The sequence below is a fragment of the Aulonocara sp. 'chitande type north' Nkhata Bay genome, linkage group LG22 (assembly GCF_057382095.1).
Source record: "Aulonocara sp. 'chitande type north' Nkhata Bay isolate Kocher_YH1m ecotype deep benthic linkage group LG22, A_spYH_male_GT1.1, whole genome shotgun sequence".
In the NCBI taxonomy this organism is placed as follows: domain Eukaryota; kingdom Metazoa; phylum Chordata; class Actinopteri; order Cichliformes; family Cichlidae; genus Aulonocara; species Aulonocara sp. 'chitande type north' Nkhata Bay.
Genome location: NC_141364.1, coordinates 186,302 through 214,078, shown reverse-complemented (window position 1 = coordinate 214,078; position 27,777 = coordinate 186,302). Strand labels below are relative to the sequence as shown.

The following is a 27,777-nucleotide window of genomic DNA, read 5'->3' as shown; positions in this document are numbered from 1 at the left end:
TTCTTTTTCTGGTTTTATGTTATTCTTAGATTTTTATCACTTATCATCATCATCATGTGATAGTGTCTCTGATTTGAGCAGGTGGCACACATGGAGATAACTTTGTGTGTAAAAAGTTATGTGACCTCTGAATGCCTTTTTTTTTTTACATGAGATTACACACAAAGCCCAGCTTAACAGAAAACCCGACAACACTTCAACTTGGAATAAAAAAAAAAAGTCTCGTGAATATTAGTACTTACAGGTTTCATTATTCACAAGCATTGTATGTACAAATTTATTGAACGAGATCTTCTCAAAATCCATGAGAACACGCTCCTCATGTCACAGGTGAAACATGAACACACTAACACGCAAATTTTGCTGGAATCCATTGCGCTTTATATAAGTTCATAAATCACACCTATTGGCGACTGTCAAGCCTTTGAGTCGCCGAGCAGCTGAATAGGGGAATAATGTTGACGCGCCCGCTGTTTAAAACGTAAGTCAAAGTTCCAGGTTAAAACTCCTTTATTTGTTATCAAATCCTTAAAACCCGTAGAAAAACAGTGATCAAAAACATTCTAAGCTTGAGCGGTCAGCAAAAGTCGACTTCCCCCATCACCCACTCATTCACAAAAATTCCCTCAGGATGTGAACGGGTGATATAGCAATCACTATTACTATTACCGACACCACATGACCCAAAGCTACGCCTATCCACAACAAAACCAACACTCGAAACACTTTCTGAAACATAGAGGACTTCCTGGATTTGGGGACACATCCTCCAATGCCTCTTTATGCCTCCGCAACATGAAGAACAAAGCATGTATGAAGATATTTTTGCTGCTTCTCTTATGTTGTGATTTATTTGCAGGTAAGAACAACTTTTAAATCTTGGATCGCAGTCTGATCTCAGTACAATGTTTCTTTTCGGTTTTTTTTTGGGGGGGGGGGGGGGGGTTTTGCAACTCTGATTCTTTATCCTGGGTAGAATAAAAGTTTTTCCGTACACAGGTACAGAACTGCGTAGTTAAATAGTGTTCTCATAAATTTCATGCATGATTTAGCCTTTTAAAGACTTTTTGTAAAGAATGAATATTAATAATGCTCCCATTTGTTTACACACATTTATTTTAGACCAATGTTGGTCATTATTGATTATTTTTAATCAGTGCTGTGACAAACACATCAAATATCTCAACCAGATCGTATTTCTTTATCAACATTTAAAAATGTTACACAGTCCTGTCAGTTCATGTAATGACATTTTTCCTGCAAATTAAATGAGAAATCACAGTGACTGGATCATATTTGCATAAAAGAGGTGAAAGGCAGGGTGGAATAGATGGAGACGAGTGTCAGGAATGATTTGTGCCAGAAGAATGACACCAAAAGTGAAAGGTTTACAAGATGGAATTAAGACTGAAAAAATATCGTTGACATTAAAAATGTCTTTTTTAAGGGTTCAGGTCAGGTCAGGTCATTTTAAATTTTATCTATAATCCCTTTGTAAATCATGTTCACTAAAGTCTATTTACGAATATAAGTAAAGACATTACACTTAAAAAACACATTGAACATTGGCAATTCCTTTTTGGTACATTTTATGGTTTGGAGATGGAAAGTCAGCAGGGAGCCTGGAGGTAACAGTTAACATTGGGAGTTTTATGGTCTGATATCCCTTTGTTGGTGTTGTTCCTTTCATCAAAATAATGCTGCTCTAGGATCAACATTGCAACTGAACAATAATTTCTGATTATTTAGTTTGTATTAACCAAGAATTTAGCTAATATTAATGAAAACTATCACTACTTGCTAGTGATAGTTTTCATTAACATTAGCTAAATTCGGCTAACAGCAAACCTAACTTGATAATATATTTATTACAATGCATTAATTAATAAAGAAACACTCCAAATGCTAGAAATGCTAATCAATTTTCCCATATGAGAGTTATGTAAACAAATAAATTTTGTTTTAACTGTTTTACCCACACTGGAAAACTAAGACAGCACAGCATTGGGTGTTAGTACATGCAGAGCATTGAGAGAAAAGAATGGTAGGGACAGTGTCACGATCTGAGGGGACAGACCGTGCGGTGGTGTGTGTGGTGGGCCCAGGTGCGAACACAAGAGAGTAGACCGGAGTAAACTTAAACTGAAAGCGAGCCTTTATTGTGGCTGATGACAGGTCTCAACAAAAAGCAGAAACACCGTGACTAAACTGAACCTAAACTAAACTGGGAAACAGATACTGATAAACTAAGGAGACTCAGAAAACCATGACGATGATTGTACCGACTGGCTGTGAGGACATGGAGGGTGGGAACACAGACGACGCGACTCAGACTGCATGAAACACAGAGACTAAATACACATGAGGGATGATCAGGGAAAGTGGCTACACATGGGAGCACAGGTGACACACATGAACCTAACGACAGGACAGGAGAAGTGAAACTGAATACACTGACATTAATTACAGACTTTCAAAGTAAAACAGGAAACACGGGGATTAGACATGACATGAACTAAACATAACCACGCAGACATGACGCATGAACCAGGGAGACTTAGTACAGGGGGAGATGACATAAACAACTAAGGAACAAAGGACTAAACAGCAATCTCAAATTAAATTAGATTACAAATGAATACAAAAGATACATAAAACTCAAACACTGGGTCGCTCGACCCAGGACCATGACAGACAGAGTGTGATGGAGGCAGAGCGACCTGCTGTGATGAACCCCAAAGTAGGAGCAGCTAAAAGAAGACTGAATGCTTCATATTTCTGTGAATGTTTGCATGTTTTATTTACTTCTATTTACTTCAAATACTTGTCCCGCAGTGAAACACTCACTGAAGTACTTCGTCTTTGGATCTTCTGGGGTTCCAAACATCCCAGAGTTTGTGGGTGTACTAATGGTTGATGGGATCCTGACTGGTTACTGCGACAGCAGCAGCAAGACATTAAAACCACAACAGGACTGGGCGAACAAAATATTAGAAAAAGACAAGCAGCAATGGGAGTGGTACAACAAGAAGTGTTTTGATGATCAACCAAAACTTTTCAAAGACACGATTTTTAGCTTGAAGAAGCAGTTCAACCAAGGTGTGGTATTTTCTGTTATTCCTAATCTCAGATCATTATAAATCATAGAAACTGACTGATGAAAAAAAAATATCTAAATTTTGTGCTTCCTGCCTTAAAATTAAGTTAGGTTTTAAAAATTGCCTTTAAAACTTTTAAAACTTTTCAAAAGGTTTGTCTGAGTATAACCTCTTTTAGATGACACCTGGATAGAATAAGATTCAGCTTCTTGTCTTTGTTGCTTTGTAATTTGAATAGTTATACCTACTTTTATGTGCTGTAGTATTCTGTTTAGGTAAGTAGATTGACAGCGTATCTGACTTGAATGATAAGCACAACACAAACCTTGGAGATGAGCAGTATCTCATCACAAAATATACAAGTCAAGTCAACTTTATTTATATAGCACATTTAAAGGACATCGAGTGTCATCCAAAGTACTGAACAGAGGGATAATATAATCAAATAAAAAATGATAAAATAAATAAGATGAAAAACATAATTAAAACATTGTAAGATATATACATACATACATACATATATATATATATATATATATATATATATATATATATATATATATATATACGTTTGTAAGAATATATATGTACATGCAAATGTGCACATACATAAGCACATATACATGAACATAAAATACGTGTACACGTACACATATGCACACATCATCCAGTGACATAAAAGACCAGAATAGCAGCTAAAACAAAATAAAAGAGGTGTCAAAGAGATCCAAAAGACTTGGAAAATAGGTAGATTGTCAAATTTGATTTAAAGATTTCCAAGGAGAAGACGATTTAATAGAAGAGGGAAGACTGTTCCAGAGTCTCGGGGCAGCAATGATAATAATAACAAAAGTTCACTGCAATAATTTATTTTATGTTTGTCCCTTCAGCTGTGCACATTTTACAGAGGATAGATGGCTGTGAATGGGATGAAAACACTGGAGAAGTGGCTGGTGTGTTACAGTACGGTTATAAGGGAGAAGGCTTTCTGGGGTTTGATCTGAAGACACGGACATGGATCGCACTGAAACCAGAGGCTGTGATTACCAAACAGAAATGGGATACTGACAGAAATAGAATAAAAGACATTGAAAATGATCTCACTCAGGATTGTCCAAAGTATCTGCAGAGGTACTTGACGAATGGGACAGATTCCCTGCACAGAACAGGTACATGACTTTATACAGTTTCATGATTACAGTAGTGTTTATTTAGCATACTCTAATGGTTTTTGGTATTTCTCCAACATCCTTTTTTTTATGCAATTCAATCCATAAAATGTATGGGTTGAATTGCATCATTTGCATTACAGTAAACTCATAGGTTTAACAAAGAGTTTAATGAGAACTTAATGGCCATATATCTGTGTGTTTGGGGTTAAATTTAGCTTAAATTTAGCTTAAAGTATGTCAGCCGCTATAAAGCTGATGATTCTTCTTGCTTGAATGGCTCACTCTGTTTTAATAATAATAATAATAACATCAACAACAACAACATCCCGACCTGCCGATCATGGGGCGACCACTCTACCTACTGAGCTATCCCTGCCCCTTTGAATTGCAGATTAATTTTTGCTTTGATTTTCAAAACTTTCCTTGAGTTTCAGTCATAGTTATTTTCTACTACTATTGTGAAATTTTACACTCTATGATGATTGTCTTGCTCTCTTCCCTCTCTCCAGTTCTTCCATCAGTGTCTCTCCTCCAAAAGACTCCCTCTTCTCCAGTCAGCTGCCACGCTACAGGTTTCTATCCTAACAGAGCCGTGATGTTTTGGAGGAAAGATGGAGAAGAGATCCATGAAGGTGTAGATCCTGGAGAGATGCTCCCCAACAATGATGGGACTTTCCAGTTGAGTGTTGACTTGAATGTTTCATCAGTCACACCTAAAAACTGGAGAAGGTACAACTGTGTGTTCCAGCTCCCTGATGGTGAAGAAGTCATCACCAGACTGGATAAAATCAGAACCAACTGGCAGAGAAACAAAACTGATGATGATGAAGGTGAGATAAACTAATAAAATTCTTTTTTTACTGATACTGTGATGAGTGAACAGAAATAACTGTGGGAAAGACTTATACAGATCCTAAAACACAGTGGGATTGTTGCTACTGGCGGACTGTATGTAGGTTGTAAAACTGATTTGTGTTTATGTTACCCATACATAAAGAAACTCAGCATATAAGGGAGAAATGAGTGAACAATAACTTATTGCAACAATTCCACGAATAACGAAGCAAAACAAATAAACAGCTGGGTTACCATCATGTAAGACTGAGAGTACCTAAGAGTCAAAGTAATAGTCAAAAGAGCCAAATATACCATCAGAAACTTTCACAATAATTTACATGAGGAAAAGAGAGAAAATCTAATAATTTATCAGCAGGATTAAAAATATAATCACTATGCTGATGCTATCTTAACTAGACCCACCAGCTATAAAGTCTCAAAAAAGAAAGTACACAAAATGTACACTCATGTAAAAACCAGAACAAACATAGCAGAAAGGTGGATAGAAGTCAACAGTAATAAAGCAACAAGTTGTAGTTCTAGCCACAAAGCTTCAAGTGTTCCTTCTTTTGGGGAACAAAAAAAAGTCTACAGTACCCTGTAGGTCACCTGGGAAAGTTTCTCACCGTGAGCTTAAAGGCTGTAGTTTCAGTTCCTACAGGTCAAGTGACATGTAATAATGCCAAAAAAGGTTCTTGTATTGTGTTGTCCTGGCAGGCATCTTTGAATACAGCATTTTGTTGTAGTAGCATTTTAAATAAATGTAAAAAAAAGCAAAAGCAAAAGCAAAACAATAGATAAAGGTAGTAGTTGTAGGTGTACATGATGTATTTTTAGAGGAATGAAGGTTGAAAGTACACATGACTTTTGACATTGTCTCTTTATGCAACTTAGAGTTCAGTTGAAAAGGGACACTCTACCATATGCCCTTACTAATCCAGGATGGAATTTAACATTAATGAGTGGGACATTGCTCATGGTATTCTTTTCAAGGAGATAGAATGCAGCTCAAAAGCATCACGTGGTCTCACTGTTTTAGGTTTTTGCTGTCAGTCCGCTCTTGGGCATGGCTCTATGTGCAGGTAGGTTCCCCCGCTACTGGAGGTAAAAAAACAAAACAAAACTCTAATACAGAAATCATGCATAAGGTCAAGTGAGGCAGTTCACAGTAATTCAAATAAATGTGTACTGGTCATACGGTGCAGTGCAAGCATTTCAATAAAAAGGATGGAGGAAACCAATATTGTATAGCGGGTCGGAGGTCCAGAAATGTGTGTATTCACATATTTGAGAACACAGAATAGTGTTTCCTGGGATTTTTTATACTGTGTTGCTGAACTGAAGAAAGGACTATATATAAAGAGAAAAGACAAGACATGTTTACTGCAGACTGTATGACATTACTCATTCTATGTAACTGATGTTTGGGTTTATTACACATTATTTGCCTCATTCTTAGTTGTTGTTTATATCTAATTGCAGCATCCTTTGCATAACAACTGGTGTCATAAGACTTTTGAGATTGCCTGAACTGAGAATTCAAATGTGTGGTTACAGTGGTCCCTTGTTTAACAACCTGGATGCATTACTGGACAGGAGACAGGGCACGAGAGTGATTGAAAATGGTGTACAAAAAAAAAAGAAAATGGTGTACAGCCATTCAGGATGCAGAACACAATGTGCTGTGAAAAAAAAACCACATGTAAAACTGCACAAAAAAATCAGAGAAACAGCGAGCCCGCGCAAAGTGAACCGCGTTATAGCGAGGGACCACTACATATGTAAACTCTGCTTTTGCTTAAAGCTAATGTCCTTTTGGTAACGATCAGTTACATATGACTTCTGCATATTTCTTTCTTTGCTTTTTTAGACAGTTTGAACACTAGGTTTTGTCTGTAGCGCGTAGTGAAAGAAGTCTTCTTATCATGTACCATGTGAGGTGCTGTGGCAGGATGAGGATGAGGATCCAAATGCAGGACTCGGACAAAAAGGGTTAACTGGACGATGCAGCTTTGATTTGCTGGGACAAAAAAATTACAAAAAAAAAAAGCCAAAAACTAGTAACCAGAAGAACTAAAACTCAGACTGAAACAGAGAACAGGCAAAGGAAACCACAGGGCTTAAATACACATGAAAGTGATACTGGAACTTCTGTATTTGAGACTTCGTCAATGTACATGATTCATAAAACTTGGTCATTTATATTCGGCTTCACAACTGGTGAGCTGTTACTTAATACAGTTAGGAATGTTTTTATGTGAAAAATAGAGTTCATTTAATAGGGGTTAAAATGTCAATCACATAATTTTAGTGTATCTGCTTTGTTTAACTGAGATCTGTGATATTATCTGAGTAGGAATGAGAATGAAGAAATGGTTCTTCTTGATTTTCCTGCATTTTAATCCCGCTTATCGGTTCTTTCACTTGTTCTCAGTTGCACTCAGTTTGTGCGCTAAAAAGTTGGTTTGTCAGTACCTGTGGATTAATAGAGAGGACACCAAAGTTAACGTCTTGCTCAGGCCTGAGGTCATTTATTTCTGAGCTGCGCATGCACAGAGGAGCTAGAGTCTCTCTGGTAGTTCCACAGCAGTGCAAGAGCACCATCTACTGGCATAATTAGATATAATCTTGGTCTGGCAACGCATAACAATGTCAAAATAAGTCACAATAATAAACAAACAATAACGGGGTATTTGGTTTTCTTACAACAATAAACATGTAGCCTTTTCCAGCTTGCTACACAAACTTGACACTGAGAGACATACTGATAGAATATAACACATGAAACACAGAGAAGACAGTGACTTAAACTAGAGACCAGAACAACAAATGTTGTCAAGAGAACAAAACCAAGAATAACCAATAATCAGGAAATAGAATTTAACCCTTGTGTGGTGTTCGTATTTTTGTTACTCAGCCAGTGTTCATGGGTCTGGTGGACCCGCTAGAGTTTTGGCTTTCCAAATTAACACTATCAAACAATTTTATGTTAAATTACTCAACAGATGTTTACTTCATCCCAATTACAAGACATATGAACAGCAAACATGGTTAATTTTTTCCCTTTACCTTTGTTAGATCACATTTATGAATTAATGTGCTTCTCGTTTTTCTTTTATATAAAATGTTATAAATAAATCAGTTATAATCAAGTGGAGTGAGTGGAAAGACACAACACATTTACACGTGAAAAAATAATTAATTGTTTAATTTTTCTTTTGAAAAAAACTGAACACGGGTCTCACAGACCCGAACACCATACAAGGGTTAAACACAAAACGCTGGGTAACACCCAGGACCATGACTGTAGGATTGTAGCCTATAGCTTTATATTGTTAACTGGTAATTATGAGGCAGCACATTTCAGGTCATTTTACTTCATGAAAGTAATGTAGCATCAAGTGTAATGCATTACTTTCATTTAATTTCAGGACCCCTTTAAGAAAAGGGTCCTGTGTAATAATTACTTTTTTGAGTAACAACCCCAACACTCATTACAACAAAGTGGGGAAATACCTTCAAAATACTTGAATATTTGACTAAACATTAAGCAATTAATTTGCATAAATGTCTTTAATATGGTGCTTAGCAATAATGGTGACTCATAAAGCACAGCCAATGAGAACCCAGTGAGAACTAATAAGAAAACCAGGAAGAAAGTAAATCAATAAGTGATATTAATAAGGGAATGGCTAAATTCTCTATCAATTCCCATCCAGTTGCATGTGTGGTCACATTAGGAGATCCTCATCTACGAATTTCACTGTCGTCTCGTCCCCCCACCGCTATGTGATTTATAGACTAACTGCATGGATAATACAGCATTGATGGATTTATTTACTTTATGTGCACATTTTGTCTTGTGTGTTTGTTTTTGAGCAGAGAAGCCGTCTGACATGATCCTCATCACTGCTGTGGTGGCTCCTGTTGTTGTTGTTGTTTTCATCCTCATTGGATTTTTTGTTTACAAAAAGATGAGAGGTGAGAGATTCAAAGGGGCTGAACTAATGCTCCAATTCAGACTGAAAAACCTAATATCTATTGTACTTTGAAAAATTATTTTCCCTTTTTATTTTAGAAACAAGAACTGAACAAAGTAAGTAAGCAATTTTTCTTAGCTACTCTGCATTAAATTGTATTTTGTATTGTTATTTATATTGTTGCTGAATACCGAGGTGACAAAAATACAGAAATGCTGTACTTAAGATGTACTCTTAAATGTTCTTAAAGTAAGAAGGTAAAGGATGCTCCTTGAAGGACAATTCTACCATCTATTTTCATACAACAGTAGTGAAAGGTTGTGTTATATTAATATAATGTATTAATATTAATATTTTTATAATAAAATAATATTAGTACTTGAGAATACAAATGAAGTTCTGCTACACTGACTATGAGCATCACAGTGGCTGTGCACCAGTCCATCACCTTCTGTAAGTTCACCGGTGTGGCAAGATTAGCTGATTATCCTGCACAATAATACCATTCAACATGAACATAATCATGAATAACAAATGGTTAGTTTACTAGTTTGTTTTGCAGGACGTTTCACAAAATGAAAATACAAAATCAAAACACATCACATTTCCAATATGTGAATAAAAATGATGGCCTTACATGTCATCTTCAGATTTTCTGTTTGTCAAATGCCAATGAGCATCTTTACCTTTAAATAATGGGTAAAATTAGTATTGAATATGTCACAAAGTAAATCTTTTTCCGCCCACACAATCCATACATGTAAAACTTGCAACCGTAGATGTCCACAAATGGAGTTATGGGTAATAAAGAGAAATTACACATTTACTGAAAAGTATTTAATATTTCATATATAAAGCCTTTGTTGATGACTGCTTAAAGATGCATCCTTTATGGAGAAACTGAATGTACAAGTGTGATTTTGCCTCATTCTTCCACACACACAGTCTTCAAATCCTGAAGGTTCTGTGGGCTCCTGCTATGAACTAACCTTTACTTCATTCCATAGATTTTCACTTGCATTCAGGTCAGGTGATTGGCAGGGCCAGTCTAGCAGCTTTGTTTTCTTTCTCTGAAACCAGCTAAGCGGTTCCTTGGCTGTGTGTTTGGGTTCATTGTCCTGTTGAAATTACCTTGTTTCATCTTCATCATCCTGGTAGATGGCAGCTGATTTATTTATTTTTTTTATCAAGCATGTATTTTTTTCCTTCATCCTTCCTTCAATTAAATGAAGCATGACATATAAAAACAGCCAATACCAACACCTTGCACACAGTTTGTGTGTTTGCTGACATTACCTGACAATTAAAAAATGTAGGGAGGAGAAAAAGTGACCCCTTTTATTTTCATTTCTTTTTAACAGTAGTACCCACTTTAAACCCAGAGTATAAATGCTATAAACAATAACACTGAACCAAGTAATGAGTCTCTTTTGAAAATGTAAGGAATAGAACGTAAAGCTATTTTTGTAAAAATGTATAAATAAAATAACTAAAGTAAAAAGTTAAGCAAATAAAAATACATATTCAACTAAAGTTCAGAAACCTGGAATTTCTATTTAAGTACAATAACAAAGTATTTGTACTTTCCACCTCTGGGAATTAGCATACTCTATTAATCCCTAAGGAAATAATGTGGTTTACAGTTGTGCAGGTGAAACGAGCCATAGTTAATGCAAAGACAGAAAAAAACATCCCACAAATTGCTACAAAATTAAGAGTGGAAATACTGTAATCTCAATCAGTTTGAGATTAGTGGGACTAGCGGTGTTTTCTGGCAACATCTTTGAAGTTTCGAGACTGAATCCATGGACCACATAAACAAACACAGCAGCCTATCTACACTACACATTGATTTTAAAATTCACCTTTAAAATGTATTTTTAAAGCATTCTGTGAAAGGAGTTTGTGGCGGGGTCTGGTTGGTGGCTTGGCTGCAGGGGAAGAGTGGAGTGGCAGGTTCAGGGTGTGGTGTCGGAGAGGGCAGTTTGACATGCATCTTCTAATCATGCCTTCCCTATTTCAGTAGCGGCCGGGCCAGAGAGAGGAAGCTACTGCTGGAGAAGAGCACCGGAGCCAGAGCAGCATGCACTGTAAAGTGCCACAAGTGACAAACTTATTGAGTCAAAATTAAAAAAACAAAAAAAAGCTTCAAACCACAGTCACAGTCGGGTCCTTTTGGGATTAGAGGTCATCTCATTATTTAGAATGTTCAGCTTGTAAATAGAGATGACTGAAGCTGCCAAACTCTGGAACAGTCTTACTGAGGTCAGAGTGTCTGCATCATTAGACAGGCAGCTGGATAGTGAAGTGGTAAGACTATACACACCACTGGAGCGGGGATCGCACATTTGATTTCCAACCGGCATCCAGTAAGGGTCCTGGCTAGGCCTCCCCATGCTAAAAACCAGCCCTGGAATAATGCGGCTATGTCTGCAGCCTGTCTGCAGTTCAAGACACAAGCATTTAACTACATGTTCACTCTATGGTGTACTGTGTATTTGACAAATAGTATTTGTATTAGTGTTTCATAAATCTGTTTTTATTTTTCATTTTTTATGGGTTTATGTTATAGATTTGTTGTAATTTGTTGTTCTTTAAAGCACTTGCTTCAAGGGGAGGGTGAATTATATTATAAATAAGGAAAATTGAAGAACGTATTTGTATATTTCATGTTCTATACCAGAGCTTCCCAAAGTGTGGGGCCTGCCCCCTGGAGAGGGGGGGGGGGGGGGGGGGGGGGGAGTCATTGCAGGGGGGCTGCGGTATGAAAATCGAAAAAGACTGCTCCCACACAAACGCAAAGCAGGAGATGAAGCATAGATGAATATGTTTCCAAACCAACTTCATTCTAAGCCAAAGACCATATTTTCTAGTCTTTGGCTTCACATGCACAAGTGCCACAGTAGGTCTCCCCTGCCAACACGTTCTCACTCCTAACTTGTCAAATGTGCGACGCATGGTCAGGGTCCCTCTGCTTCACTTATCGATGCGCAGGGTACCCCCCTTGTGTCGAGAATTGACGTGCAGGGTCCTCTCATTGAATACTATAGAGCTCCCTAAATATTGTTTATTCAATTCAATTCAATTCAATTTTATTTATATAGCGCCAAATCACAACAAAAGTCGCCTCAAGGCGCTTCATAGATACAGAGAAAAACCCAACAATCATATGACCCCCTATGAGCAAACACTTTGGCGACAGTGGGAAGGAAAAACTCCCTTTTAACAGGAAGAAACCTCCGGCAAAACCAGGCTCAGGGAGGGGCGGCCATCTGCTGTGATTGGTTGGGGTGAGAGAAGGAAGACAGGATAAAGACATGCTGTGGAAGAGAGACAGAGGTTAATAACAGATATGATTCAATGCAGAGAGGTCTATTAACACATAGTGAGTGAGAAAGGTGACTGGAAAGGAAAAACTCAATGCATCATGGGAATCCCCCAGCAGCCTATGTCTATTGATTATTGTCTATTGACATATTGACAATGTCTCAATCACACCACCACACAGTACTGACCCACACATATAGTTCTTACACACACACTGGTCATTCTGGACATTGTTTTCACTTCATCACTTAAATCACTGCTGCTGTTATTGTGTATATATTTATTTATACTTCTTGTGTATTTTGTTCATACATTCTTATATAGTTCTATATTGTGTATTTTGTTGTACAGTTATTTTATTTTCAATTTAATTTATATATTTTATCTTATTCTTTCCCAGTGTGTTGTACAGTTATTTCATTTTTAACCTTAATTTATATTTTATTCCTTCCTAGTTAAAATTTACCCTTTTTAATTTTTCATATTTATTTCCTTTCTTATTCATAGCCTTTTCCTTTTTTGTTTTCTTTAGGTCACGAGCAGTTGTCAAAGCATTTCACTACATATCGTACTGTGTATGACTGTGTACGTGACAAATAAAAATTTGAATTTGAATTTGAATTATTGCAGCATAACTAAGGGAGGATTCAGGGTCACCTGGTCCAGCCCTAACTATATGCTTTAGCAAAAAGGAAAGTTTTTGCTAAATATTGACGACAAGAGATTTATATATTTCCGAAATCACATTGTAGTGACATATACAGAACACAATACATTATATAATGTAAACAACCACCTGAAAAACAGCAGATAAACTAAATACAGCTATTACTTTTGTGTCGTTTATTGAATTGATGAAGGGAGTGATGTATGCTGGGTAATGGCTCGTTATTAGCAGAAATCAGTTCCATAGATATGGGCCATCTCCACCTGGTAGATTGTTCAGAAGCAGTAGCGGTTTTTGATACGGGCGACACGGGCGGTTGTGGTGGGGGGCGGCATCACGGGCATCGGTAAAAAAAAAAAATTGCTCGTACTCATGCTGCCCCGACGTCAGCCAGCGCATATTGGGAATGGCATAGGCACCGATCGGTTTTCTATCGCCCATTTGCTGGGAGGAAGGACGCCCTTCGTTTGCGAGGTGCGCCTGCTGCTTGCGGCGCAGAGAGGAGAGGGCGGGGCGGCGGGGGATTCTCTGGCTGGCTGGAGCAGCATCCAATAACCAACTCGCAAAGTAAAACAAAATAAAAACAAACCAACAAACACGAAAACACCAGACATTATAATACAGACTTATAATTTGCACCGATGTTTTTTCGAAAAAACATCGGTGCACCTGCTTGCTGCTGAAGTCAAAGTAAACTTTATTGTCATCTCCGCTACAGTCCAGTATATAGAGAGACGAGACGACGAGGCTCCAGTTACAGCAGTGCAAGTAAACAAACAATAAATATAAGAAGAGTAAGAAAATAAATATACACTTTAGGACTAGGGATAAAGGGATCAATAACAATTTATAATTTACAGTTTGATGATTTAAAGTCTCACACACAACCCGTCGAAAGGGGAGGAGGGGGCGGCTGCTTCCAAATAGAGCGCATTTCATTCATAATGATGTAAATCCAAGCCCATTATGTATTCATGACTTGAATCCTGGATTGTGTGAAATCTCAGAAATGCACCAAGTGAATCTGTGAACTAAGGTGTAGGTCTGTTAGGTTATGTTGTGGTGATCCTTGGGTTGAGGGATGGGTGTTCATACTGCAGTGCAAAATTAAAACCAATGGAAGATGGACAAGAAAAGTTCAAAGCCTTCAGGTCCTCAGTTTAGAAAAAAGAGAAAAGAAGAGGAGGAGAAACGAGCAAAAGATACAGGTAAGCAGATGTGTCATTGAATAATGGCAGGTCATCCTGAAACAATCAGAATCAGAATACTTTATTAATCCCTAAGGAAATTATGTGCATTACAGTTGCTCCAAGAAGAAATGGTAAAAATAGTAACAGTAACAGACTAAACTCCAAACAATACATTATGTTACAGATTTTAATATTAATTAGTCATTGTCAGTTGTTGATTTGTCCTGTTCTCATTGTATGATGAATTATGATGGCTGTTTGGTGGCCATGTGCATACTATGCATACTCCCTCTCTTCATATGTGTGTGTGTGTGTGTGTGTGTGCTAGGACCGCCACTGTGGAGTATGCTTCTGCTGTGACGTCCTGTCTCCAGGTACTTATGTAATTAATCACTGGACACCTGGACAGGTATGTATGTAAGTAAGTAAAGTTTATTCACATGGCACCTTTCACAGACATGTCACAAAGTGCTTTACAAGGTAAAAATACAATACAGTCATAAATACTGCATAAAAAACCCTTGTCTATATTTATAAATAATAACTTGTAAAGTAAAAACATGATACATTTAAGGGCATCCTGTTTGGCTGTTTTTTAAGAAGAGAGTTTGTTCCACTGTGCAACGGCTGAGACTGTTTGTTTTCTTGAAAATCATTTCTCCTTCCTTAGAGAAAATACTCTCATATGGAACAGAAGAGGCTGGAGCGCACAGAAACTACAATGCAAGTTGGTAAAGATGCAGGTATATGGTCTTCCTGGGTCCCACAGACTATCAGCTAAAAAGAAAAAACAAACAAATTTGCTTCAGATATTGTAGAATAACATTTTAAGATTATTTTAAAACTAAATAGTTTTTTTTATTATAATACATTTAAAGATTCAAATTAAAGTCTTTCTAAAAATTATTTAGTGATATTTATATTATGAAAAGCAGATTTTTGTTAAAACATTTTAAGTTTTTTACATACAAAACAAAAGCAAACAACAAGAACTCACACCCAATCAATTGACCAAAATAAACTCAAAATACTCCCACATGAGGGAACGTCCCCTCTTCCTCGCTGGCTCCATATCTCTCAATAGAATGATCCATGATTTAGTATCTCTCACCCTCAAAACACTCCACAAATCCCACCAGTGATTCACGTCCATATAAACCATCGAATCAGGTACTGAAGCAGTTATGCTCTAAATGAAACTTCAGACATCACTGATCACGTAACTCTGGCCAAACAAATTAAGCCTCGACACGGTGCTTCTGAAGCAGTGTGTTGTTTTTTTGACACATGTGCTGGAGCGTCAGCTTCAAGTGCGCTATCACTACCTCCAGCCATCACACACTATTCAAATCCTGTGGAACTCAGGTCAGCTAGCTCGTACCATCTAACTCACCCGGATACTCACCGCCTCTCCCTCAAAGACTGTTTCATTCCTGAAGTGATCAACAATAACGGTGGAGCTACTCATTACTGAGTTCATGTTTGAGTCTTTGATTTCTGTTTTTTGAGGCGTGGTCCTAAACTTTTAATCAGGTGTTGCTGTTGTTTTAAAAAAAATGGGACTGTCTCAATTCCATTTCTTCTTGTTGCATGTTGAAGTTCTACTTGGAAGCTCGTTAAGATTTTTCAAGTGGTCTTAAACTTTTGATTGGGATTGAATAAGGGAGGATGTGACACATACTTCAGGGTTTACAGAGAATGGTTCAAAAAAAAGAAAATATCCAGTAAGCAGTAAACTGGAAAGACCTCTTCAAGGAAGGCAACAGGAACTATCCAAGGACTTAAGATTTATCCTCCTTATTCCTCCTCCTTATCCTCCTAAATAACAATAACCAGTAATTGGTTTCGCTACTACTTAATCATGCACAATTTTAATCATATACACTATAAGCAGTGCTTGTCCCTGTGATCACCATTACAAAGGTCACATGGCATAAGCTAGCAGGAGTCCTTCATCAAACCACCTGATCAACAAACTCCAATGTGAAGAAAAGTGAACCTTGTAGTTGTGCCCATCCACTGGCATTTGCTGTTTTTTAACGGTGAAAATTTAGAGTAAGCTTTAAGAAGGTGAATTAAAACCTCTATATGGTGTAATATGGAGAATTTAGATTAAAATTAGAAGACTTACTGTTAACTTCATCCAATACAATGTTTAAATTAGGCAGCTTGTGTTAGGATACTGTTGGGGATTTTTTTATGACAAACTTGTATACACTGGACACATATAAAGTGTGTAATCATATATACTCATATACACTATATACACCTATATTTTGGAATCATTGTGTTAAACACTTAACCTACATATTCAAATCACAAGACCCATATATTTAGGTCAAATATCATCTACAATTACATTAATAAAGTCTGTGCCACTTGTTGAATGAGAACATGTTTGAAATGTAGTAATTAGGATCAAGAAGTAACGTTTGATCGTGTTATGGCCTATGGTGGCAAGTATGAAACATAGAGTTAAAATAAAGTTGGCCCTGTGTTGTGGATTTTATGACACGTTTACCTTTATATAATAGACATGTAATCGTAATTACTCACATAAATTGTGTGTAATCATATATGCTCATATATACTAGGCACACTTACAATGAAGTGTTTTATATAATGGAGTCATTGTGTTAAGCATTTAACCTCCATGTTCAAATCACACGACCCATATATTTAGGTCAAACGCTGCTGATTTGCTGAGGAAAAATAGCCTAAAAATAGGGAATGTTTTGAAGGGACGTGGCAAGAGAGAGAGAGAGCGAGTTTTGAGATGTGAGAGAGTTGTGACATTTAGCGTGTTTGGAGTGTGTAGTTAGTGTGTTGTATAGTGTAGTCGATAGTTTTTCTTTAATATGTCAGAACACTGAGGCTACTGCTGAATGTCACAGCTGTCACACCGTTCAGGCCTGCAGGTATCAGGCTTGTAATGTCCCCCCTTATCTTATAGTGGGCTGAAATTATCTTTTGGAGTGACACAAATAATTTGTGTGGCATCTTATTTGATGCAGAACACCTGATTGGTCTGTAAATGGTTTGAAATGTTTATTTAAAAAAATCCACCTTGGCTGCATTTTAGATAAATAGCTGCATATAATTTTGTTGTTTGGAAAAGTCAGTTACTTTTTTGAAGAAGTAACTAGTAACTTTTTTTAGTTAATACTTCAAAGTCAAAGGACTTCTTTAAGTTACTTGAAGTCCAGACGCTTTTCGTTGCAAGCTCCTTTGACTACGATGACCTGGATGACTGAGAACCTTCACAGACTTAATACTTCAAAGTAATTTGCACAAAATTCGTCATTATATACTGTATTTTACAAACAAAAAGTTACAGTACTCTTTCCCAGACCACAGTCAGGAACTCAGTGCACAGCAGGAGCTTCACACAGGAGGGCCTGAGATGTTCCCAGAGAGGTGGAGTCTAAGACCCCACCTGACACACAGACATAAACAAACAGGCACACACAGACACAAACATGCATTCCTCGCACCTGTGGGTAATGAAGCCGGGGACTCATAAGGCCAGCGCACTCAACCTCTCTTCACCAGATTCTCAGCTAACCCTAGTTAGTGCAGGCCACCACTGTGATTTCGCACACTCCTTGAAAACTACCTTGTCTCATCATGTGTTTTCTTTCATAGCCACGCACCAAGTTGCCAGACACAAATCTCTGCCGAAGAGCTCCAATCTGGACGCTGGACCTCCTGACAGTCCCACGGGCTGTTCACCCGACTCACCTGCCTGCTTCCCTGCCTCAACGCCATAGTTGGACTGGCCATCGGGCATACCGGGCATTTGCCCGGTGGGCCGCTGGCTATTTTTTGTTTTTATGGGCTGATCAATTTTTTTTTTTTTTTGGAAGGGTATAAATAATGAAAGGTGTTGGATTGGCCAATTGGTCATGATCGACTCTGGGCTGGACCAATTACAGCCGAGGAGGTCGGATGCACCCTCCCCCTTGTTTAGCAATCTTATAGACGAACTACAGAAAATGGAGAACAAAAAAAGGAAAGGAGGTGCAGAAAAAATTAGGGCCAAAAAGAAACAAGCCCTTCAGGCAGACGCTGCCATATGTGTAAAAATAACTGAATTGTTTGGCGGTAGCTATTAGTGATGGGATTTCCGGCTCTTTTTAGAGATCCGGCTCTTTCGGTTCGGCTCACTAAAAAGAGCCGGCTCTTTCGGCTCCGAACCGGCTCTTCAGGTTGTTTTGTTGCTTTAATTTATTTATTATTAACAATAATATAAAATTATGCACAAAAGGAATTACTAACGTAAAAAAAAGTGGTTTTATTTATATATGTTTATATATAAATATATGCGGTGGCCCCTAGAGACAAAACACGTACAAACTCCAAAACACATTTCTAGCATGAACTGAACTTCCAAAGCAGAGCTACTAGATCACTTAAATTACACAATTGAAAGCATGTGTGTATTGTTTGTGTATTTATACACAGGCACTCATATATATTCAAATAATTTTAAAGAAAAGTTCATTTACCTGTTACTACCACACACCAAATCCGGTCGTTGGTACTTGCTGGCTTGTGTAGCCACTAGGTAACAAAAGCTCAACACTGCGCCCAGCATCCTGGAGCACTTCTGTTGTCTTTTGTACGTGTTTTGAGTTTTTATGTGCTTCTGAGTTTTTTGTATGTGTTTTGGAGTTTGTACGTGTTTTTACGTGTTTTGGAATTTGTACATGCTTCAGAGTTCGTACGTGATTTGAAGTTTGTATGTGCTTTGTCTGTAGGGGCCACTGTAAATATACTTTTATTTATTCACTCCACATAAAATGTAATAAATAAATCATATAATACAAAAATCAACTATTCACATTTCAACTTTTAACTATTGAAATTTTCAGCTTTTTCCTTTTACAAATTTAAAGTGAAAACAACACAAAACACTGCAAACCACAACACAATTAAATATAAATTATAATATGAAAACAAAAAGAAGATGCACATTCTCTGTCATATGGGCCTGCATGAATAAACTTTCTGGATCCTTTATCATCTGCAACCGAAAATAGTTGTGGATGATTACTATACCTTTCTAATGTGACGTTGTTGTCCCTGGCTCTCTTTCTCTCTCTCTCCCTCTGGCTCTGTTCCTGTGCTACTGAGTGTAACTACCGCCCCTCCCCCCTCTGCCCAGCATAAAGCACAAGGCTCAGGTGCGAAGTGAAGCGGGAAAAAAAGTGCGAGAGAGAGAGAGAGAGGGTGAGAGAAAGAAAAAAAAAAACCCACGTGACGGCTCGCGATAAGGAGCCGGCTCGCGTCGTTCACGTCAAAGAGCCGGCTCTAAGAGCCATTTCGTTCGCGAACGACCCATCACTAGTAGCTATGGCATAGCTTCCACAGATTTAGCAACATCAGCAAGTGGTGGAGGCCAGCAGGTGGATAAGGGAAAGGGGAGGCAAGAGGAGGAGGAGGAGGAGGCGGCTGGCGGTCATAGTGGCAGAGGAACTGAACTAAAGGTAAGAAGTTATGACCTGCTGTCTATCTGTGTCAGATATAAACCAAGTTTAGTTGTAGTTTGTTTTCGTTGTGCTGACTTTTTACAGTCGCTTAGAATAACTGGTACTGCGTACTAGCTAGCATGACGGAGTTTATATAGGCTACTGCTGGGCGGGTGCTATGACGTTACTGATAGTAAATTTTATTTTATGCTTAAGGTTAGTTTCTCAAACTCCTCAAAATCTTAACAAATTGTGCCAATCCTTACATGTTGCACCAGGCTGATTTATCATCAAAAGTGGAGAAGTCTGTGACAGAGGAGACAGAAGAGCAGCAGAGAGAGATGGAGATGGAGAGATGACTTTATGTCATCCATGAGGGATGCATTTGACATATGTTTCACATATTATAGCCCAACAAGTTACTTATAGCAGTTTAAATACGAGCAATCAGTTTTTGGCAAATACCGGAAATCAGTTTTTGGCAGACAATCACTTTTTGGCACAACACCGGCTATTGCAGTTAATAATGCAACAGCTTCTTGCCATTTTTTGTGTTTCTTTTTATCGCTGTGTAACTGAGTTCAACTGAAAGCCTGCATGCGCTAGTACCTCTTGCCACAAGTTCCCAGAATCCTTTGCGGTTTTACCCCTGAATGACGTCACATTTTTGGTGGGCCGGTCTCTAGTCAAAATGCCCGGGCCGATTTTTTTTTGTCCCAGTCCAGCCCTGCTCAACGCCAGGAATTTCAGACCACTCACCCGGACCACTCACCCCTTCATGCCACTACAGACCACCCACGGCAAGTACACAGTACTAAGGAAGATTCAGAACTTCCTATCTCTCCCGAACCATACCTGAACGTCTGTACTCTATTTACAGTGACTCTGACCCTTGTCCCGGACCCAGTTTGACTCTCCCTCCAGCCCAATCCCCGGAACAGCTGTTTCCACTGACCAACGACCAGATTGCTTACTTAGTCCAGGCTGCTCAAAACCCCTTTGGGTTATTGTGACATTTAGCACTTATTAAACTCACATTCCAGTTTCCTGATTGTGAACACTTACTGAGAAAATAAACGTTGTCACTGAAACTACTTACGTACTGTTCGGCACCCAGCATTTGAGTCCTTTCCCTTTTGAGGCGGCCTCGGCTGTGACATTCTCGGACTCTCATCCGAGAAGCTTCTTCAGTTTTGGGGAGAGCACACCTCCTCCACCCTCATTCTGAATGTAGGCATCCCACACAGGTATATCCTCAGTACCCTCTTATACTCACTTTTCACCCATGACTGGTCTCCAATTCACACCAGTAACAACATTATAATATTTTCTGACAACACCACCATTATAGGACTGATTGACAACTACAATGATTCAGCCTACAGGGAGGAGGTTCAGCATCTGAAGTGATGGTGTGACAACAACAACCTGCATCTGAACACAGCCAAGACCAAGGAGATGGTAATCGACTTCAAGAGTACTCCACCCTCTACATCAATGGAGAGGAAGTAGAAAGGGTAGATGGCTTCAAGTTCCTCGGGGTCCATATCTTGACTGACCTTACCTGGTCCACAAACATTTCCCACCAGGTAGGGAAAGCACAACATAGGCTGTACTTTCTCATGAAGCTGCGTCAGGCCCAGTTACACCAGAGACTGCTAACTTCTACTGCTCCACCATCGAGAGCATTATGAGCTTGACTAGCTCAATGTGACTTTTAAATTACAAATTTAAAGACAAAAAATGTTATGCATGTGTTTGCATCCTTTAAATTCACATTGGCATTAAAAGGTTTTACACATGTGTACACTGGCTGCTTTCATTTTAGACCGATGGCAACCATTTCAACAAAAATGCATATTTGACTCTCAGCTTTCAATAATTAAGAAGGCCATCTAAAGTACCTTAATTTAAAAAGAGTAATTTCAGTCCAGGTTGAGTATCACCCATGGTTTGATCCTATAATTACAAATAAGACATAGAAATTAAATTATTTCTGCAGGAGACTGTAGGAGGCACGCAGTCTGTTTAATGATTTTTTTTTTTTTTTTTTGACTCATAACTTTGGCCCAGCCTAACAGAACATGGACTTTGGATAAGTCACGTTACCACTCCCAGTTGTGTTTTGTCTGTTGTGTTTCTTGTGTTAGTGAATGTGAAAATGTGTGAAAATAGTGTGCTCATATTACTCCTCTGCTGCCACGTTGCATCTCCAGGCAAGATCATATTTCAAGTTTTACTTTAAAAAATATTTCTCCTAGTTTATAGGAAATTGAATTGCAAGAAACTTGGTCTTTTTATCTTTCACTGTCTTCTGCACCACTGACTGGAGTTTCATTATGACAGAAGCTGTATGTTAGTGCAATAACAATAAAGGCATTCTGTTCTATTCTTAAGGTGACTGGTGGTGAAAGGAAGATGTGTGCACCCCTGAAATGTCACAGTCAGTCTATGTAGGAGACATATTAATACTGTCAGTGAATGTACTTTTTCTTTAGATTTGGATTTTAGAATGTGGTATGATTTTCTGTATGTGCAGGTAATGTATGTTTGGAGTAGTAGGAATAAAGAGTTACAGAAGAGATATTAGCAAAAATTAAATTGTACACAACAATAAGATTATTTCATCATTCAGTAGGTTCTTAGTGTCTTTTCACCCTTATACTTTTGAAGTCAATGCTAAATCTGAAACTGATTCTAGTTCATATTTAACCTCTGTTGGAGCTATTTGTTATTTCTTTCTTTCTTTCTTTATTTATTTATTTTTGTGAAATTAGTTAAAGTTTGTTGTTAGTTTACCTATATTTTGGGGTTTATTTGTCGGTTAATATTTTGTTTTAAATGATTTGTTTTGTTTGTTGTTATTTTGTTAAATTAGTCAGTAAGAGCTGTAGGGCCATTTTGTTTCTATAAATAAAGAGACTGGTATAGGACCAGCATGCATTGGGGTGGGCCTATGGTTTTTTTACCAGAGCAGGAGAAGCAGCAGGAAGGATCTTGTTATTGCTTGCCAAGATGGATAAATAAACCAAAACCAAAACTTTCAACTAAAAGGTTTGGACAGTGGACTTCTTTTGCCTGCGTACGAAATATTACCTCAGTGCAGCAGTGGCTTGTGGACTTTAAGTTGTGGGCCGTTTGATCTTTCAAAAGTAAAGGAATTGCCACTACAACCTCCTTAAATGATACAAAAAAGCATATAAAAGGGACCCCTCCTAATTCAAAGTCTTCCTAATTTTACAGTAAAACACTCCTTGAAATATTTCTTCACTGAAAGCCCAGGAGCTCAGAGCATCCCAGAGTTTGTAGCTGTTGCAATTGTTGATGACGTTCAGATAGGTGACTCCAACAGTGTAAGAGAAGCAACACCAAAGAAAGACTGGATTAAATTCTTTGAGGATCATCCACAGCACCTGGAGTGGTATAGATTACAATCTAATGAAAGTCATCACTTCTTTAAGGCTACAATTGAGACTTTGAGGCAACGTTTGAACCAAACTGAAGGTACTGATTTGTTGAACTTTATATTGCTGAAACGATTTGCTTTAAATCATTTTTTAATTTTTATTTAAAAAAAAAAAAATTTGCATTTGAATTGCTTATTTGTGGTAGAGGTGCAGTTTCAGGTATAAGCTGTGCTAACATCTTACTGGTTTATCACAGTTACAGTTACTGTCTGTCTTTTCAGGTGTTCATATTTTGCAAAGGATGAAGGGCTGTGAATGGGATGATGAGACTGGAGAGATTAATGGATATGATCAGTATGGTTATGATAGAGAAGATTTTCTAGCATATGGCCTAAAGACACTGACATGGATCGCTCCTAAACCACACGCTGTCCTCACCAAAATGAGATTTGATGCTCATGAACATCAATTTGAATCAAATAAAAACTTTTTAGTTTATCAGTGCCCTGACTTTTTAAAGGAGTATTTGCGATATGGGAAGAGGTTTCTGAAGACAGCAGGTAGAATTACACAATCTGATGAAATGTAATAGAATAGAAATTTCGTATGGGTTTCTTGCTTCAAAATTAGAGTAAAATAAAATTAAAGGACGAACGTAACCAACTGCCAATCTCTTTACAGTCCTTCCCTCAGTGTCTCTACTCCAAAAGACTCCCTCCTCTCCAGTCAGTTGCCACGCTACAGGTTTCTATCCTGACAGAGGTTTGATGTTCTGGAGGAAAGACGGAGTGCAGCTTCATGAAGGTGTGGATCTGGGAGAGATCCTCCTCAACAATGATGGGACCTTCCAGATGAGTATTGATCTGAATGTTTCATCAGTCACACCTGAAGATTGGCAGAGGTATGACTGTGTGTTTCAGCTCTCTGGTGTGAACGAGTACATTATCACCAAACTGGACAAAACAGTGGTCAAGACCAACTGGGGTAAGACTGGAGAGTTTATAAAACTGCAGCTTGATATTATTAAGTTATTAACTAAACATTTCTTTTCTTCGTCTCATGCTTGCTGTTACTGCTGATACATAAACATGAGTCTATGCAAGTGTAGTGTAAGTTTGGGTTAAAACATGATTTAGCCAGTGTTGGGGAGTAATGGAGTACATGTACCGCCGTTACGTATTTAAAATACAAAATATGAGTAACTGTATTCCGTTACAGTTACTGTTTAAAAGGGTGGTATTCAGAATACAGTTACTTTGTTGAAATAAATGGATTACATGGCGGCATTTTCCTGTTTCATATATTAGGCTATGCCCTCTCTATTTTTAATTCCACGCTGGTGGAAACCCAAACAAAACACGCATTAAGATGCTCTAATGTCTGTGTCTCAATCTCGCGGCCCAAGTCACCTCTACTTGCGGCCCGCATAATGACCTGAAGAAATATTTGTAAAAAAAATATTCAAAAAATTAAGTGTTAAAGGCATAACTGTAAAGAATGTAGCTTCATGGGCAGTGTAGTCCGTGCTGCAGGGAAAATGGACTGCCATACCCGTTATGTGTCTGTGAGCGCGAGGGAGGGAGAAAAAGGAGAGTGGAAAGGAGAGTTGTCACCGACCAGAAACGGGAGATGGAAGTATGTAAATATAATAATAACCACTGCAGCCAAAAAGAGTGCCTGACGAGCCCAGCTGTAAGTAAGCTATTAAGACTCGACTGTACACTGTGTTCGTGTTTTCGTCCGAAACAATAAGTTCTGTCGGAGCAGCCTTTCAACGCCTCTCTCTGTCTCTCACTAGCAAAGATGACCCAGACAACAAAGTGAAGCTAGCCCGACACAGAACCCGGCGTATTAGCCAGAGGTCCCTTTACTACGGTTCGGAGCCGCAGACCTGCTTTATTTACGCACGGAATAGTTTTCTATATGAGATCGCTGCAAAAAGTGCAGCCTTACCTAATGTCCACACTACTGTTACTCTGTTACTGCTTTTACATTAAGATTTAAAATTCTAGTTGGTATTGGTAGGGCGAATAACCTTCAGTAATAGTAATCAATCACACAGCAATAGTACATTCATGTAGTTGTAAAAAGCATGATAATACATTAAGTAATCCAAAGTATTCAGAATACGTTACGCTACTTGAGTAACGTAACGGAATACGTTACAAAAACATTTTGGGGCATGTATTCTGTAATCTGTAGTGGAATACATTTTAAAAGTAACCTTCCCAACACTGGATTAAGCCCAATTTAACCCACACAGAACACACAGTGAAGAATGAGGAACGACACTATGATGAGCAAGGGAAGATGCAGGCACTAAATACAGGAGGTGAACAGGACCAAGAGGAAACAGCTAGGAGACACGGCTGATACTGATTACACAGATGAGACGTAGGAGCAGACAAAACTGAATACAGAAAACAGGAATCTCAACACACACGCAAAGATGTAGACACAGAGAACTGACTGAACAAGAACAGAGGGAGTACAGAACCAAAACCTAAATAGCAACAGAATACATGACCATAAAAAACAAGAACATAGAATAATAACAAACACAAACGGCTGGGTCATCAGACTCAGGACCATGACAACTTCAGCGTGCACAAGAAGAGTAACTAATGTCTGAGTAATCTGTATTGACCGAGTAGTAATGGTTTTGTGTCATTTATTGTTTCAATCATATCAGGTCATTCCTCACTCATTCCTTGGTATCAGCACAGTTTTCTGTTTAATAATATAAAATGCTGCCATGTGTTGTTCAGCAGAGAAGCCAGCTGACACTGTGACCTTCATCAGTGCTGCAGTGGTTCTAACTGTCACCATCATCACAGCTTTGGCATTTGTAGCTTACAAAAAGAAGAAAGGTGAGAAATCTGAATTTGGGAATTATTGAGTTTAGTTTTTGAATTCATCTCCGAAATCTTACTGCCAGATCAGTTTGGATACAAACACATAAATTCTAAAGTAATTAGCCACACCGAGATGATCACAGTCCCTGAGAAAGATGACGTGAGAAGAAAATAATCAAGTAAATTAAAAAGGAAATGGACACAAGATATCTGTGCAAGTAATGAAAAAACAAAACAAATTACAACTGATATGTTTTATTTTGGTTTGTTTCAGCTAAATGTTCTACATCATTTTCATGATACATATTCTGCTCACTTGAATAACACTGATCTCTCACTTTCATAGCTGGAAAGCAGGGTCATGTATTCAAACAGAAAACAACAATCACTACAAATCATTTCCTTGAAAAGGATAAAATATTTGTAAACTGTGTATTTTTTATCTTCTAGCTCCTGACGATGGCTCTGAGCAGTCTGAGAGACTAAATCCACAAAGTTGACTGTCCTGCAAAGAGTTCTTCACTTCACTCTCTGTATGACTTTCCTCCAGCTGCTTCAGTTTATTCCATAGTTCAAAGACATGTTAAAAACACCAATCAATAAATAAAATACGGATAATGATCACTGTGAACAGGCTGCTATACTTGCTGTAAATTGGTGCATGGTCATATATTTGTATTTAGCTGCTGTGTGTACGTGTTTGCTAAAAAGCAAAAGTAAATGTTTCAACTTTATTGATTGTTATGCATCTGACAATGACAGTTTGTTAGACCTGAAGTGTGATATTTCACTGAGACATTGGCCGCGTACAAAGCATGCAGTATTTTCCAAATAACACCAAAACATTTGAAGGATGACAGCAACAGACCGTCATTTGAAAATGAAATGTTCTCAGTTTAATATTTTATTCTTCTGTGAAAATGGCTAACCCGGGATTTCCTGCATTTGATCTGTGAAGTCACATGATCCTGATCTTTGACCACCTTTGGCTACGTCCTAATTCAAACAAGGAAAACTGTTGTTTTGATCCCACTATAACTTCCTCACTGTGTTTTTTCTCATGTATTTAAACAAACAAACAAACTGATTAAATAACTTGATGTTTGAACATTACTGATATCATATAGAAAATATTTTTGTTTTAGCTCAGAAGGTAAAGTTCTATATGAGGAATTTTTACTCTCAGATGGGAGTATCAGCGATGATCTGATAGCAAACTGTCTGAAGCTGCAAGTAAAAACAGCTTGACACTGTTCAGATTAGCGTTAAAAGAAAAAATGAAAAATATATCACTGATATAAGAGTTTGTTTCTACAGTTTCTGGACTTCTGCCACAGCAGTTCTTGGTTCCAACCACACATAAAGAATACCCGGAAAGAAAAATATTGTTCTGTATATCTGAACAGAGGTTTGTTGTAGAATCCCGGTTTAATTTAAAAAGAAGATGATATTTTAGCACGTAACCGTAGGAGTAGTGGTAGAATTAATCTACTCACTATAATCACAATTATACCTGTTAAACAGCATGTTCTTCAATTCTCCATTATAACTGTGGTTTTTAAGTCTCAAGTCCCTGGTCCACTGGTTTAAGCCAGAACATAGTAAAATGGACCATAGCTAATATAAATGACATGCAGTTACAAGGACGTAGATTTGGTTTTGGCATTGGTGGGGACGGATGATTCAACCATCCTGTTTCTTTTTTTTTCCTTTTTGTTTTTGCTTCTTGATAGAAAAAGGAGAAATATACTTGCCCACATATGCTATTCTACA

At 38.0% G+C, this 27,777-nt stretch overlaps 2 protein-coding genes across 2 annotated transcripts; both read left to right on the top strand.

The window, feature by feature from the left end:
* Positions 1-795: 795 nt before the first annotated feature.
* On the top strand, positions 796-11,181 carry LOC147303070 (major histocompatibility complex class I-related protein 1-like). The gene is made up of 6 exons (XM_086281189.1): positions 796-859; positions 2,836-3,099; positions 3,989-4,267; positions 4,780-5,100; positions 8,990-9,088; positions 11,111-11,181. The coding sequence occupies exons 1-6, from the start codon at positions 796-798 to the stop codon at positions 11,179-11,181; spliced, it is 1,098 nt and encodes a 365-aa protein (XP_086137315.1).
* Positions 11,182-21,826: 10,645 nt separating this feature from the next.
* On the top strand, positions 21,827-27,078 carry LOC147303069 (major histocompatibility complex class I-related protein 1-like). Its single transcript, XM_086280790.1, has 6 exons — positions 21,827-21,958; positions 22,986-23,246; positions 23,431-23,709; positions 23,831-24,133; positions 25,918-26,019; positions 26,455-27,078. The coding sequence occupies exons 1-6, from the start codon at positions 21,904-21,906 to the stop codon at positions 26,502-26,504; spliced, it is 1,050 nt and encodes a 349-aa protein (XP_086136916.1). The 5' UTR covers positions 21,827-21,903; the 3' UTR covers positions 26,505-27,078.
* Positions 27,079-27,777: the final 699 nt, after the last annotated feature.

Excerpts from the sequence above, each read along its gene's own strand:
- LOC147303070 (XM_086281189.1), top strand. The coding sequence starts at position 796 with ATGAAGAACAAAGCATGTATGAAGATATTTTTGCTGCTTCTCTTATGT. Across the intron at positions 860-2,835 it reads ATGTTGTGATTTATTTGCAG|TGAAACACTCACTGAAGTAC; the intron begins GTAAGAACAACT and ends CTTGTCCCGCAG. Across the intron at positions 3,100-3,988 it reads GAAGAAGCAGTTCAACCAAG|CTGTGCACATTTTACAGAGG; the intron begins GTGTGGTATTTT and ends TTGTCCCTTCAG.
- LOC147303069 (XM_086280790.1), top strand. The coding sequence starts at position 21,904 with ATGTGTGAAAATAGTGTGCTCATATTACTCCTCTGCTGCCACGTTGCA. Across the intron at positions 21,959-22,985 it reads CTGCCACGTTGCATCTCCAG|TAAAACACTCCTTGAAATAT; the intron begins GCAAGATCATAT and ends CTAATTTTACAG. Across the intron at positions 23,247-23,430 it reads ACGTTTGAACCAAACTGAAG|GTGTTCATATTTTGCAAAGG; the intron begins GTACTGATTTGT and ends CTGTCTTTTCAG.